Source organism: Hemitrygon akajei, chromosome 3 (assembly GCF_048418815.1).
Source record: "Hemitrygon akajei chromosome 3, sHemAka1.3, whole genome shotgun sequence".
Classification (NCBI taxonomy): domain Eukaryota; kingdom Metazoa; phylum Chordata; class Chondrichthyes; order Myliobatiformes; family Dasyatidae; genus Hemitrygon; species Hemitrygon akajei.
In genome coordinates, this window is record NC_133126.1 from 157404476 (window position 1) to 157420454 (window position 15979).

At 37.7% G+C, this 15979-nt stretch overlaps 1 protein-coding gene across 5 annotated transcripts in view; it reads left to right on the forward strand.

The window, feature by feature from the left end:
• The window catches only part of LOC140725546 (ephrin type-B receptor 3-like), an 88883-nt gene that overhangs the window by 53436 nt on the left and 19468 nt on the right, over positions 1-15979 (forward strand). For all 5 annotated transcript variants that reach the window (XM_073041147.1, XM_073041149.1, XM_073041148.1 and 2 more), the window contains exons 4-5: positions 7998-8153; positions 14904-15239. In XM_073041147.1, the coding sequence (XP_072897248.1) occupies positions 7998-8153; positions 14904-15239 (492 nt within the window). The remainder of the gene's footprint in view (positions 1-7997; positions 8154-14903; positions 15240-15979) is intronic.

The window sequence follows — 15979 nt, forward strand, 5'->3', positions numbered from 1 at the left end:
CTCTTCAAAATTATGGGTGATATTCCTTTGGAGAGATTTCACCTGTGCTGATAAATGATTCAGGACCTGAAATATTACCTGTTTCACTTTCAGCAGATGCTGCATAAACTGCTGAATATTTTCAGCAATTTCTATTTTTTATTTCATCCATGAATTGTGCAATAAAATCTATGGTCTCCCTTTGTTAAAGGAAGTAATTTTACTCCAGTGAAGTAGTTTACATTTATAAATGCCCACCAATAATGACATATGTCAGATTGATTGTCTTGCTAATGTTCTAAAGGCTGTCATGTTCTTGCATTAAACAGAATGGTGGAAATATAATTTCTTGCTACAGAGGAATGTTGTTCCTTTGAAGCATTATCTGGGAGTTCTCAGCAATTCATTTTATTAATCTCAACTTCCTCTGGGCCAAGATTCAATAGAGAAGGTGGAAATATTCCTTCTTCAAATTTGCTTTGCCTCATTATTTTTAAAGCCTCATAAAAGTTTATTGTATAAACATAGCTATAGTAATTTCTGTAGTTAAGGGAAGACAGACAGTCTTTTGGCCATATACAGCTGAAGATTTTCATTAAGTATTCGTTAAAGATTTCCCTAAATTTCCCTGTTGTGCCATTGAGAATTCTTGGAAGCAGCTTGCTGTACTAGATCAGTGTTGATTGACATTGGTCAGTTTAGAAAGGAATGAGTTTCCTGTTGGGTACTGGTTGCTAAGATACCTTTTGTAGATATTTTCTATTTTTATTACTGTCATGATAGACAAAGTTAGTCTCATAACATAGCTAAGCACTCATAAAGCTTTCGCTATCTAAGTAAAACATATATGACAAAAATATTGTCACTGAATTCCAGAGACTCAGGAAAGATGGTCTGGCTAAAGATACCTTACAATGCACTGTTCCTCCACCTTGCTTTGTAGGGTTAGATCTATTGATCAATTGCCAACAGAGTTTAGACCAGCAGATAGTCTAGTCTAAAAGTGTAATATAGAAGATATGACCACAGCTAAAGTTTAAAGCAACAAAATGCCGGGGAAATTCAGCAGGTTGACTGTTATCTGTAGGGAAAAAGGAATTGTCAATATTCAGGACAAAACTCTACATGTATAAAACATTGTACCACACAAAAACAACCACATTCATGATGCTGTAAAACTATTTTAAATTACCGTAGATTCCGGACTACAGAGCGCACCTGATTAAAAGCCGCTGGCTCTAATTTTAGAAATAAAATCAATTTTTTACTTGTAAAGGCCGCACCGGATTTTCGGCCGCAGGTGTCCCATGTTGTAATATGAGATATTTACACAGAAAGATATTACACGTGATGATTTTTTAACTTTTAATTAAATCCATATGGTAACAAAAACAAATACATATTGCAAATGCTTTTTTTCGAACCGTGCCCATAACGCGGCTACTTTTAAATATACGTTGCGTATACTTCTTTACTGAACAACATTCCAATATCTCCTAACGACTGGTAAAAAATATATATACTGCAGCCTACCAGGAAAAGTTATTGATCGCCTTTAACTTAAAAGCAGCGTTTTCGCTCCGCCGCTCGACCCCCGCCGTCCCGTTTATCGCAAACGGCATTTAAAAGCAGCGTTTCGCTCGGGTCTAATGCCCCCTCCTTCCCGTTTATCGCAAACCGGTATCCCACAAGACGCGGCGAAACCGGGTGTGACGTCAAAGCATCCCGCGATGTAGTACAGAAAACAAATATAGTTAAAACTCTTCTAACTTTAACTAGAAAATGAATTACTAAGCGAAAATATTATAAACTAAATAACTGCCATAAAGGCAGCACAATGCTTTTCTTCGAGTGTTTTCCATGTTGATGAGGGTGAGTACAAATGACTGATTTACAATAATTTAATTGTGAAAGTGCGCTTGATTTATCGTACAATTTCATTGGACCTCTGTGAACTACTCATCAATTTTATTGGTCTACTGTTACGAGGCAAAATGTTTTCGGCGGCATGAAAAAAAATAATGCATTAGCCGCTCCGTATTAAAGGCCGCAAAGTTCAAAGCTGTTCAAAATGTGGGAAAAAAGTAGCGGCTTAAAATCCGGAATCTACGGTACTATCTTTTTTACAGCACTCTGGAGAGAATTGAGAACAGAAGAGCCAAAAAGATATGAAGTGAAAAAAAATACACAAAATGGAAGGGGCAGAATTGTCTCAATCTCTAGCCTAAATCTAGTTGAAGTCATTTAATCCTGGTGCATCTCCTTCAGTGCATCAGTTGTGAAAGTAGCACCAAACATCTTTTAAACATCAGGAGTACCTGCCTTGACAAAAACCTTTGAATAAACTATTGCCTATTTTAGTAATTTTTCACAATTATCAACAATTGGCAACATCTGTTTAGGATTTTTGAGATTACAGTAATTTGATCAATGGGACTGACAGACTATGCATGAACGACAGACTTCTTCTTTATCTTAATGTTAAAAGCACACTGGAATGGTTGGACTTACCTATGGTAGATTTCTATCACAGTCAGATTCCCAGACTACTTATTGCATAAGGATCTGCTTTTGCACTTTGTTGCTTGCTCATAGTTGATGCTCAAGACCCAAATTCCAGCAGATCCCGGGTCTCAAGCCTTAATCAAATATTGTAGACATGCTGCACATTTTCACAATGAAAGTGATTTCTTGCCAGGAATCTTTAAGCAAGTTGATGCAGAGTCCAACTTTCCCATGATGAACAGAGAGCAAGCAGTTGTGCACTTGTGAGTGGTGTCAAGCTAAACACTCAAGGCCAATGTTGTAAAGGACAAGATGGTATCTCACATGATGTTGAGTACTATTTATTTATCTAGGGCTGCTGCGCACCATAGATTCTGGGAATGTCACTGTGCCTGAGCAAGCTGCTGGGTCCTCCTCAGGTGGAAAATTGTGAAGACTTTGTACTTTACAGGAAGGCTTGGTACTCACAAGAGAAGACTGCACCCATAAAACTGACCACTTCTAGATATCATCTATACTAACTGGAGGCATAAAAATTAACATACATTGGAAAGGTTATTGGATAAGTTGTCTTTGAGTTGCCTCAACAATGGTGACCCTCAGTGAATCAGATGTTCAGTGCCAATGAAAAGTATTCACTCCCCCCTTGGGAAGTTTTTGTGTTTTATTGTTTTACAACGTTGAATCACAGTGGACTAAATTTGGCTTTTTTTGACACTGATCGGCAAAAAAATATTCTTATCAAAGTGAAAACTGATCTCTGCAAGGTGACCTAAATTAATTACAAATTATAAAACACAAAATAATTGATTGCGTTAAGTATTCACCTCCTTTAATATGACACACTAAATCATCACTGGTGCAGCCAATTAGTTTTAGAAGTCACAAAATTAGTTAAATGGAAAACATTGCGTGCAGTCAAGGTGTTTCAATTGATTGTAGTAAAAATTCACCTGGTGAGTCAGTATCCTGGCAAAAACTACACTATGAAGGCAAAAGAACACTCTAAGTAACTCCGCGAAAAGGTCATTGAAAAGCACAAGAGAGGAGATGGATACAAGAAAATTTCCAAGTCACTGAATATCCCTTGGAGTACAGTTAAGTCAATCATCAAGAAATGGAAAGAATATGGCTCAGCTGTAAATCTGCTTAGAGCAGGCTGTCCTCAAAAAGTCAGTGACCGTGCAAGAAGGAAACCAGTGAGGGAGGCCACCATGACACCTATGCAACTCTGAAGGATTAAAAACTTCAGTTGCTGAAATGGGAAAGACTGCGCATACAACACCCGTTGCCCGGGTGAGTCACTAGTTGCAGCTTTATGCGAGAGTGGCAAAGAGAAAGCCACTGTTGGAAAAGAAACTCAAATGACATCTCAGCTAGAGTTTGCCTAAAGGCATGCGGGAGACTCTGAAGTCAGCTGGAAGAAGGTTCTATGGTCTGATGAAACCAAAATTGAGCTTTTTGGCCATCAGACTAAACGCTATGCTTGGCATTAGCCAAACACCACACATCATCAAAAATACACCATCCCTACTGTGAAGCATGGTGATGGCTGCACCATGCTGTGCGGATGCTTCACTGCAGCAGGCTCTGGAAGGTTTGTGAAGGTAGAGGGGAAAATGAATGCAGCAAAATCCAGGGAAATTCTGGAGGAAAATCTGATACAGTCTGCAAGAGAACTGAGACTTGGGAGAAGATTTATTTTCCAGCAAGACAATGACCCCGAGCATAAAGCCAAGGCTACACAGGAATAGCTTAAAAACTACAAGGTTAATGTCCTGGAGTGACCAAATCAGAGTCCAGACCTCAATCCAATTGAGAATTTGTGGCTGGACTTGAAAAGGGCTGTTCACTCATGATCCCCATGCAATCTGACAGAGCATGAGCAGTTTTGTAAAGAATGGGGAAAAATTGCAGTGTCCAGATGTGCAAAGCTGATATAGGCCTATTCACACACTCAAGGCTGTAATTGCTGCCAAATACTGACTTCAAGGGTTATGTTGTTATGTAAACAATTATTCTTTGTTTAATAATTGTAACAAATTTAGACCAATTTGTGACTTTTTTTCAGTTTGACATGAAAGAGTTTTTCTGTTGATCAGTGTCAGAAACGCCATATTAAATCTGCTGTGATTCAATGTTGTAAAACAACAAAATATGAAAACTTCAACATGGGGGTGAATACTTTTTATAGGCACTGTAATAAGGCTGGTCTCCTTTGGGAAGAGCAGAAACTGCTCTCTTGGCCAGTTTGTTAACTGTTGCATTTGCCAAGTTTGTTTTCTTCATTTAGATGACACAGTGCTGCTAGAAGCAGAAATCACTCAATTGTCTTCAACGCTTGCTCAATGAATTGCAGTCGCAAGCAATAAAACTGGAGGAAAGTATTGCAAAATTGGCACACTGCAGAGCAGAAACTGAAAAAATAAAAATAAAATATCAGTGAGGCTTTCTTTAATCTATTTGTTTTTGTTACTTTAATCCAACTTTAGTAGGCTGGAGCAAATAGTTACAGTATATGCTCTTTTTATAAGGTGAGCAGAGTGCAGGAGGTGGCAGGAAACAGCCAAGGAAATGTACTAGGTCTGTGCAAGTAGAGCTCACAGCCAGTAATGTAGCATGTGTTTGGCAGCGGTACAGTCTGGAACATTCCCACATTTCTTCTCCATAAACGTAGCTGTGGTGTCCTGGGCACACAAGCATAATTTTACAATTTCCTCTCGTTGTATGCATGGCTCTGAGGTGGTATTGAAATGATGGAAAATTGGCTCCATTATTGAGAAGCTATAATGCTTCTTGCTTAAAGCAACTTGCTTTAAATGGAAAATAGTTCTGCTTCAGATTTATGTTTTGATTTAATGTAAGGCTGCATTCATTTCTGATCGTTCTGGAACCTCAACTATTTGTGAAACTTTTAACAAGAGTCAAAGCATATTTGGGTTTAGAAGCAGGGGGAAAATATTGGCATTTGAGACAGGGCTTGAGTTGTAGTCGGTAATGGAAAATTAATTGGAATTGGGTCAGGAATAGCACTTTAACAGGCTTCCAGTATATTTCAGTTTCAATAAAATAAAGTGCCCCTCTGAAAACGGCAGTGGATCCTCTGGGTCAAGTTGTTCAACTTGTGTCCTGAAGTTAACCTTATGAAATATAAAACATAAGTAATAATTTCTTAGGAAACACTGGCAAGAGGAGACTATTTCTGTTGCCAGGGAGTATTGAAAAATTATGGCAGTGCTGCAGTGATATTTCAGTGTGTGCCAGCTGCAGCAAAGAGCTTTGTCACCCAACACATTGCCAGAAAATGACTTTGTTCAAACTGGCAGAAGCAGGGGATCTTTGACAGAGTTGTGTTTTCCATTCCTTACAGGAGGTGCAAGCAGCTTTCTAGTTCTTGGAGGGACATGTAAGTGTGTCCTTAAAGGAAGACAGTGCAATTTAGCATGAGTCTTATTCTTTCTACAGCGTAACGTACAAAAATCAAAGTTGGTCCAAACATTGAAAGTCAGTACGATCAAAAGCAGCCTTACAAAACACAGGCAGGCAGTATGTGTCCCTGTTTGTTATCCCTTGTGCATCTCTTTATTCTGAGGGTTGAAAAATGTTCTGTCCCCATTACTTTGCATGGCTTTAAGCAGTTTTAAAAACATTGTGAAGAACCGAATCCTTTCAAGTTGAATTTTGTTTTGTACAGAAAATGACAAATAAAAGTTGGAAAAATAAAGTGAACAGGTCTATTTAAAATTCAATGTCAAAGTGCATGAGCCATAATTTGCTCTTAGAATCACTGTGATATGAATGGCTTTCACCATTGTCTATGAATAAATTATACCACAAGGGCAAGGTGTGCAGTTAAATATGAATATCGTCTGAAGAATGCTGTCCTGCATTTGGCTCCACATGAATAGCATTGTTTAACAAACACTATGAATTGACTTCATTGAAGTTGCTGTATTTCCATGTAAAGAGAGAACTCTACTCACAGCTGATATACGGGTCTAGTAGTTGGTAACACAAGTACCTTTTAACCAACGTGATAATGTTATGTCAGTCAATCTCTCTGGAATAATTACATCTGTGGATTTCATACTATCAGGTTTTCAATGCTCTTGGGAATTTTAAAAAAGGACAGATATCAGGGATCTGTTCTAGGACCCCTTCTCTTCGTGATTTTTATAAATGACCTGGATGAGAAAGTGGAGGGATGGGTTAGTAAATTTGCTGATGACACAAAAGTTGGGGATGTTGTGGATAGTGTGGCGGGCTGTCAGTGGGACATCGATAGGATGCAAAACTGGGCGGAGAAGTGGCAGATGGAGTTCAACCCAGGTAAGTGTGAGGTGGTTCATTTTGGTAGGTCAAATATGATGGCAGAATATAGTATTAATGGTAAGTGCGGAGGACCAGAGGGATCTTGTGGTCTGAGTCCATAGGACACTCAAAGCTGCTGCACAGGTTGACTGTGTGGTTAAGAAGGCATACGGTGCATTGGCCTTCATCAACCGTGGGATTGAGTTCAAAAGCCGAGAGGTAATGTTACAGCTATGTAGGACCTTGGTCAGACCCCACTTGGAGTATTGTGCTCAGTTTTGGTCGCCTCACTACAGGAAGGATGTGGAAACCATAGAAAGGGTGCAGAGGAGATTTACAAGGATGTTGTATGGATTGGGGAGCATGCCTTATGAGAATAGGTTGAGTGAACTCGGCCTTTTCTCCTTGGAGCGACAGAGGATGAGAGTTGACCTGATAGAGGTGTATAGAATGATGAGAGGCATTGATCGTGTGGATAATCAGAGGCCTTTTCTCAGGGCTGAAATGGCTAACATGAGAGGGCACAGTTTTAAGGTGCTTGGAAGTGGGTATGGAGGAAATGTCAGGGGTAAGTTTTTTTACGCAGAGAGTGACGAGTGCGTGGAATTGGCTGCCGGTGATGGTGGTGGAGGCAGATACATTAGGGTCTGTTAAGAGACTCTTGAGTAGGTACATGGAGCTTAGAAAAATAGAGGACTATTGGTAACCCTAGGTAATTTCTAAAGTATATGTTCGGTGCAGCTTCGTGGGCTGAAGGGCCTGTATTGTGCTGTAGGTTTTCTATATTCTATGTACTATATCAAACTTTTAAATGGCTTCCATACTTCTCCCCTCACTTCGTTGAAGTCAATGGAAACAAATTTCAGAAGAGGGAACCACAGTGCATAGCATGTTTAGTGTCACATACCTGAAATAATTTCTGAACATGTCTTCCTTGCATTGTTTGATTGGACGGGTAACCACATCTACCATTGCTGTTGCTTGGCAATCAGACATTTTTTGGGGGGTAGGGCACTATCTCTGTTGGAGGCACTTCCTTCCAATACCTGTACTGTGCATAGATCTTTCCAAATGAGGTTTTGTCTCTGAAGGAAAAGCTCTTCTCCAAATAATTTATTCTTTGTTATAATTGACTTGCTTGCAAAATTTAAAAGTGTTTAAAAATGCTGTGTTCCTTATTACTGTTTGTTCTTGGTTTTTAGCTTGTCACCAGGGAACATTCAAATCCCGGCAGGGGGATGAACTGTGCTCTCTTTGCCCATCGAACAGCCGGATCAGCTCGGAAGGAGCCACCATCTGTCCCTGCAAAACTGGATTCTATCGAGCTGACGTTGATCAGCCAGAGATGGGATGCACAAGTTAGTCACCGGTTCTTACTTGTTAGAATTTAATATAGCACCTCTTTAGCACACCGTACCATGTCTATCAAGCTTTATTGTTTTCGTACAAAAAATTTTGTCTGCCCAGAATTGACTCTAATTTCAGTGCCTGGTTTTGCTATCCGTCAATGTGTCCGAATATCCCAAAATAACTTGGACCTTTTTTTCTCTACCGTTAGAATTCCAGTTATGTTATAAAAAAATCTGACATAGCAACTTATCAATTTCCAACTTTAGCCACCATTAATGATGCCTGGAAAAGGTGTTCAGTTAATGGTAACTTTTTTTAAATTCTCATGGAGTTTGTTTTTGATTTGATTGTAGCATATGAATCCATGTTACCACTATGATAAATGTTATGATAATGAAGTCAGATCAGAGTTAAATGATGAGAAGTTGTACATTTCCCTCCATTGATAAATTACACAGATCGTATTGTGATCATAAAATGGAAATTAATAACTGCAGAAGCATGAATTCTGAAACAAAGCTAGAAAGCATTAGAATCACTCAACATGTCAGACAGTGTCTTCAGTATGTAAAACAAAAGTTAACATTTCACATCAAAGACTTTACTGATATAGTGGTCAGTTTTATTGTTGTTCAATGCATTAATCATTTTTAACTTAATTTCAATCACTTCCTTGTTTACCTTTATAGTTATATGAAAATGAGAGCAGTTCCTTTGATTTGTCCCATCATCAATCAGTGAACTGCCAAGTCATTAAAAAGCAGGCAAAAGTTGTCTAGATTTACCAAATTTGGTCCAAATACTGAAAGTAACAATGATGAAAGGCAGCTTTTCTCTGCCATTATTTTTCTGTGACTTGACAATCTTTTACAACTATTTTTTAATACAGTGAATATTAAACATCAAGCCCAAAACCAAGTTAAATGGACAGAACCCGTTAACATGGGACAACTGAATAAAATTATGCTACTTACCTACAACCAAGTTCCTTTTTTTTTAACATTAAACATGTCCAGTTTTTGTAGAGTAACTACACTAATTACAGAGTGTTAGCTGCTTAACATGGGTGTAATCTTTCTTGCTTTGAATAGTTTACAGTCCTAAATCAGTTTGTCTGGGGAAGGAGTTTAAGGCAGACAATAACTTAGAAGAACAAAGACAGTCATTTTTAAATCACTTCCAAGGCGTTTATAATCTTTCTTCTGTTTTCTCTGTGATCCCAAACCCATTAGTTTCTGTTTTTTAAGGCTGTAGAGGGAACATGTTGGAGACAGATATTTTTATAGTGCCATTGGGATATTTGCTGTTTAATTATCTAGAATAGTAAAAGCACCTTCGACACATTAATGGCCATGCTGCAAGTCTGTAAATCTTAAGCGGCCGTGTATGTGCGCAGTTCTTCAACACTAATTGTAAACCTGAGCACTTTTCAAAGTTCAGACAAGTGTACTTTGTCCATGCTTTGAGCTTTTCTGCATATACACAGTCGTTCAGCTGAAAACAGATTTATTTTCAAAAGCACCATTTTAGTATGTTGCTGGGTCTTCAGTCACCTTTCCTGAAGTGTACCCCTCTGCGCCTACTCTTTATCTAGTCGAGAGCTATTGCACTGAAGTGCACTCAGAGTAACCTGCAAGAGTGGAAGATTTTTTTAAACTACTAGTTATACATTTGCTCCCCCTGTTTACAGAAACTAGACTCAACTACAGAATGTTGCAAGCTGGCAACAAATGCATCATCATAGGCACCTCTTTCGAAACCTAGGATACGGGTCATTCAGTCATAAAGTCACAGAAAATTACAGTTCCAAAACAGGCCGTTCGACCCATCTAGTCTGTGCTGAACTATTTAAACTGCCTTCTCCCATCGAAGGGCACCTTCATACCTCTGCCAGTCCTGAGATTCATTGACTTACAGCTTTATTTTTCTAGATTTATTAACTGTCATATTTTTCAGTTTCTTATTTACTCTAGACCTTTTGTTCTTCATTAGTTTTGGGTGGTTTTCTCTATTTCTTATGCAGACAGGCACAGAGTATTTGTTCATTTCTCTGATACTCCCACCTTCATCAGTAGGGACATCACATAACTTTGTTCTTTTCCTCTATATATTTACAGAAGCTTTTACAGTATGTTTTCGTTTCCTGTTATATTCTACTTTCCCTAATGAATGTCTTGTGGGGCTTCATTTATTGAATTCAGAAAACATCGTAAAGTTTAGGACTTATTGGCAACATTAAAAGCTTTTTCCTTTGATGTAGCATTATCTGTAACTTTTCTTGTTAGCCACAGCTAGATCAGTATTCTTGATGGGCTTTCTGTCATAAAAAGAGACATATTTGCTGCAAATTATGTAAGGTTAATCTTTGCTCTTTAATGTTATAATCTTAATGTATTTTCACAGGCTCATATTTTATTTTTTTATATTTAAGATCTGGTTTCAATTGGACTAACTCACGTTTACCCTTCCCATAAAATTCTATCAATAATCATTCTTTGTTAAAAGTCCCTAATTATCAGTTAATGAATTAACCCTTCTCATTCTCTAATATTAGATGTCATGCACACTGTTCCCTTGTTAATTCCTCCTGAATGAAGAAAGGGTCTTCGTGAATATACTCCATGAACTCATCTTCCACACTACTGTTGATTTGGCTTATGGAATCTATAAGTAGATTAAAGTCCACCATGATTATTCCATTATTCCTGTTACATTTGCCTCTAATTTCCTGTTTATATCATGCCCTATATTACACAAGTCTATGGAGTCCTTTGGGCAACTACCAAGAATATTTTCTGCCCTTTGCTGTTTCTAGGCTCCAAGCACATTAAGTCCAAACTAAAATTATTTTTCTGGCTGCCATTACCTTTTATTATCAAGGCTAACTATTTTTTCTATTCTGCCTGTCACTTCTTAATGTTAATCTTGGTTACTTTACCACTCTACATCTGTAATGGCCATTAAATTTTTTTAATGCTGTTAATTCATTTATCTTGTTGCAAAGCTACACAAAAATTAAACTTTCAGGAAATCCAAACTCTCTTATGAGGTTTTAAAAAGTTAAACCAAAATATTTACTTATAAATTTACCGTATTTCTGCTGATAACACAATATAGCAGCATTAGTAACTTACACAGATTCAACTCTATTCCATTATCTTCACCATAGTCAGCATTCTTGTCCAGAGCTAAATTTATAGGTATTGATTGTTTGAAATTTGCCCACATGATCCTGACTAAATTTATTTTTTGTTTATTCATTGATGGCATTTTGATGTCACTAGCAATATCAGGATCAATTGCTGTAAAATTGGGAAGGCATTTAATCATCAACCACATTGGTAGGTTTGGTGTTAGGCTCTTAAACCAGAGGGGGTAACTTCACTCTCCCCAACACTAAACTGTTCCTGCAACCAATGGACTCACTTTCAAGGGCTCTCGATCTCGCGCTTTCAATATTTATTGTTTATTTATTTACTATTATTAGTTTTGCATTTGCACAGTTTGTTGTCTTTTGCATATGGGTTGTTGGCCGTCTTGGTGCGTGAGGTTTTTCATTGATTCTAAGCGGTTTCTGTGTGTCTACTGTGAATGCCTACAAAAAAGTGAATCTCAGGGCTGTTTCTGTACTTTGATAATAAATTGAGTTTGAACTTTAAAATTTTGAATAGGCTGAACAGGCTAAAAATGGCAGATACCTTCTCTGGAGGACACCAGTGAAGCAGATGCATTTTGATGACAATCCAATGGAACAGTTTTTAATTTGAAATTGTATATTAAATAATTAATTCAATTTAAATTCCCAGCTGACGTGCTGAGACTTCAACGCCAACAACTTTGGCTCTTCATCAGCAACCTAACCATATCACCACATTATCTAATGCACTCTATATTTAATATATGGTCCCATTGACTTCAAAGTTATTACTGTCAGTGATTGAAGATGAATTTGTTTCTATTGATAGCTGCAACCAGTAATTTCAGAAAACAAGCACTACGTTGGTCCTTATTACAAGAGGTTTTGAATACAGGAGTTTTAATAAAAACCCAGCAAGTATCAATCAGATTTAAAATAGAATAGTACATACTAGTCCGGTCTCCCTACCTGAAGAAACATTTAGACTCAGTGGTTACTTTATGAGGTACACCAACTCCTTAATACAAATATCTAATCAGCCAATCATGTGACACCAACACAATGCACAGCAGCATGTACACATTGTCAAGAGGTTCAGTTGTTGTTCAGACCAAACATCAGAATGGGGAAGAAATGTCATCGAAGTGACTTTATTGTGAAATGATTGTTGGTGCAAGATGGGATGGTTTGAGTAAAAGACGATGAACACACACACAGTGGCCACCTCATTAGGTACAGGCACTGAGTGTACATGCAAGAGAGGGTTTGTAATGAAAGTTCACCAGAGTGATTCTGGTGATGGGGGTATAGTCCTATTAGGAGAGATTAAGCGGACTAGTCCTGCGGTCTTGAGTGTAGAAGTATAAAAGGTGATGTTAAAACATACAAAATTGTTACAAGGTTTGACATTGGCACATGCAACATAAATGACTAGGGTTTCAAGATAAGGGATTGACCATGCTGGACTGAGATTAGAAGAAATTTGATCTATTTGAGTAGTATTATTTTTTGGAATTCTCTACCAAAGCAGTTTGTGGAAGCTCAGTCCCTGATAGATAATTGGATATTAAGGGAAGTGAGGGATATGGGGTTTGGAAGGAAAATGCTACTGAGGTTAAAAAGATCAGTGATCAGCCTGTTGAATGATGAAGAAGATGTGATGATCAGAATGACTAACTCCCGGATATATTTTTGAAGAATTTACCATCAATCTTTGAATTAATGTCTGTTCAATATTTTCAAAGTGGAATGATGTGTTAAATTATATGTACTTTTTCTGCTGTGACATAAATTGGAGAATTTGTTAAAAAGATTCATGCGTTAGAATGGAATAAAAGACCAGATCGCAATAGCAACAATGAATGGCTGAGAAAAGTGTTTAAATTTCATTTGAGAAATGTAAGAAATTGTTGATGATTGTCCAATGTACAGAGTCATAACATAGTTTCTGGTCGGGGAGACATTGCAAGGTTGCCAGTGATGGTACCACAGTCAACTGTGATTGCTATCATCAGATAATGAAATATAACTTTTCTGAGTGTTCAGATCTTCAAATCAGTGCAGTACTATTCAGGAAGCTGTTGGACAAATTTTCACTTGTGTTTCTCATTTATATAGACCTAGATTCAGTAATCTAAAATAAAATAGTTGAAGTACATGCCATCAAAGATCAGCTGTGTAATTGAAAATGGTGATTTAGAAATTAAACTCCGTCAGATAATTATGTGTATTGATGGATTACCAAGAGATCAAAGTATTGTGTAGAGAATTGAAAAATAGTTAACACACATAATGAGTGGTATTAAAATAACTAAAATGTATCTGAAAGATTCTTAACAGTGAAAGTATGCAATTAATGAAGAACAACATTGTAACTAACCAGTGCATTGGCTATTTCTCTGCTTGAATATTGCAATCATTTTTCAACAAGTACCAAATGAGTGATTTGAATGTGTTAATAGTGCAGATAAGGCTCTGAGTGTAGTTGCTCTCACCAAGGGTGTGTATTATGATCAAAGGTTGGAGTGGTGTTTGAAAATGTCTAAGGTAAACTTAAATGCAAATGCCCAGAAATTCATCCTTGGATGAGTAGTGCTAAACAGCTATAAACATTTTTCATATTAATCTGTGTTACTCCTTTAAGTGTTCATTATTCTTGAGATCAAATAAAAGTGAATAAACTAAGGTGATGGGAAAACAAAGCCAAAAAAAAAACATGTTTGGATTACAGTTTTCTGTTCTGTAGCCTCCCCGTGTGCCATCACTGTTTGATAGTGACCTTAAGAGCTGAATAAATAGAAGGACAATTGTTTTATTTATTTTCTGCTTCAGACTACATGTTATCTTTCCCAGCAAAGGATTTTCTACAAATAGTTCCCCACAAATGCATTAGGTGTGGAAAAAAAAGCACTTTACAACTTCCACCTGATATTTAAGGGATCATCACTATCTCCGATGCCTTCTATTTCTTTTATCAGCACAGAGCAGGCAACAGACTGGCTGTTAAAAGTGCATCTGAAGTTGCTGTGTTTTTCTTTTAGAAAATTAGAATCTCAGATGTTTCACGGCTGCTTATCAGTAAAAGCGGAGTCCAAACCCAGGTGCCATCATTCTGAAAAAACCCTAATTTCATTTTATAACCTTGTCCTTTTTAAAGATAAAATTTGGTTTTCCAGTGACCTTCATGGACTGTTTTGAAAAGATGAGAAATGCTTTGGCTTTTCTACATGCTCTGTGCAATAGCCTAGGTGTCTCAAAGAGATAATAATAGAGTGACAGAGACATACAACATGGAAACTGGCCTTGGCTCACTGTCCATACTGCACATAAACTAATTCACACTGATATAATTTTATTGGCTCTATATTTTCATCAATTTCTTCCCGATTCTGCCACTCATCTACTGACTGGGGGAAATTTACAACCGCCAGTTAACGTACCAACCTTGTATATTTAGATGTGATGGAAACCATATTCATGCAGTCACAGGAGAAATGTGGAAACTAGGCAGACTTCTCTAGGATTTTTATATATCTCAATTCAGCATATGCAAGCTAATAATATACATATTGGGTGTTCAATGTATGTTAGAATTTCTCTTTTCCATTTGGTTTTCATTCAGGTGTGCCTTCAGCTGTACGTAACGTAATTTCAAGTGTGAATGAGACCTCTCTGAGCTTGGAATGGAGTGAGCCGCGGGATACCGGTGGCCGGGATGACCAGCTCTATAACATCATCTGCAAGAAATGCAGTGTCGAGGGCAAAATCTGCTCCAGATGTGACGACAATGTCGAGTTTGTTCCACGGCAGCTGGGTCTTACAGAACGGCGGGTGTTTATCAGCAATCTTTTGGCTCACACACGTTATACGTTTGAAATCCAAGCAGTAAATGGTGTTTCCAGCAAGAGTCCTTATCCTCCCCAATTTACAGCTGTTAACATTACTACAAATCAGGCAGGTAAGTAGAGAGACATTTCATATTTAACATTTAAGGTTATGTATATACAAAATACAAACATTCCTGGACTTTATCTCTCCTAATATTAAATAATTAATCAATATAATGCAGCCTTTGTGGTCTGTTGATGGACACACAGCAGTAGTTGGAAGGTGTAAAGTTCGTGATTTCTGTGCTTTCGAGTGAACACACAATGCATGTCTGCAGATGTAGAAAGAAGTTCAGAAGAGAAGAGGGTCAGACTACATTTGTGTTGATGTAGAAGCCACTGGGAGAGAAGGAAAGGAAGTGCTTTATTTAAAAAGTGTTGTGAAAATGGCTAACAAAACATTCCAGTTTAGAAAGGAAATTCTGCCAATAAGAAATGTCACCCTGGCATGAGAAGGTAGGAGTGATAAGAGTTTGAAAGGAGAGTCCACAGTGATGAAAGACTTGGAAAAGATCCAAAGATTAGGGTAAAGTTTAGAAAGGATTTTGTCATGCTGCCACAAAACCATTCACTGTTTGGATATGAGAAAGTGGCAGAATATATCGAATTGAACAGCTTCTTAAGGAAAGAATCATGATTCAAGAGCCAGACTGCAGCCTGTACTAATGTTTTGCAGTACCTTGTTCACGAGGGAATGATCATTAGGGCAGGGCGTCGCACAGCTGGCTGGACTTTAATGTGTCACTGAAGAGTGCAGTGGGGAAACAATAGAGTGATTAGAAAGATTAACCAGGGGAGATTGTGCTGGATG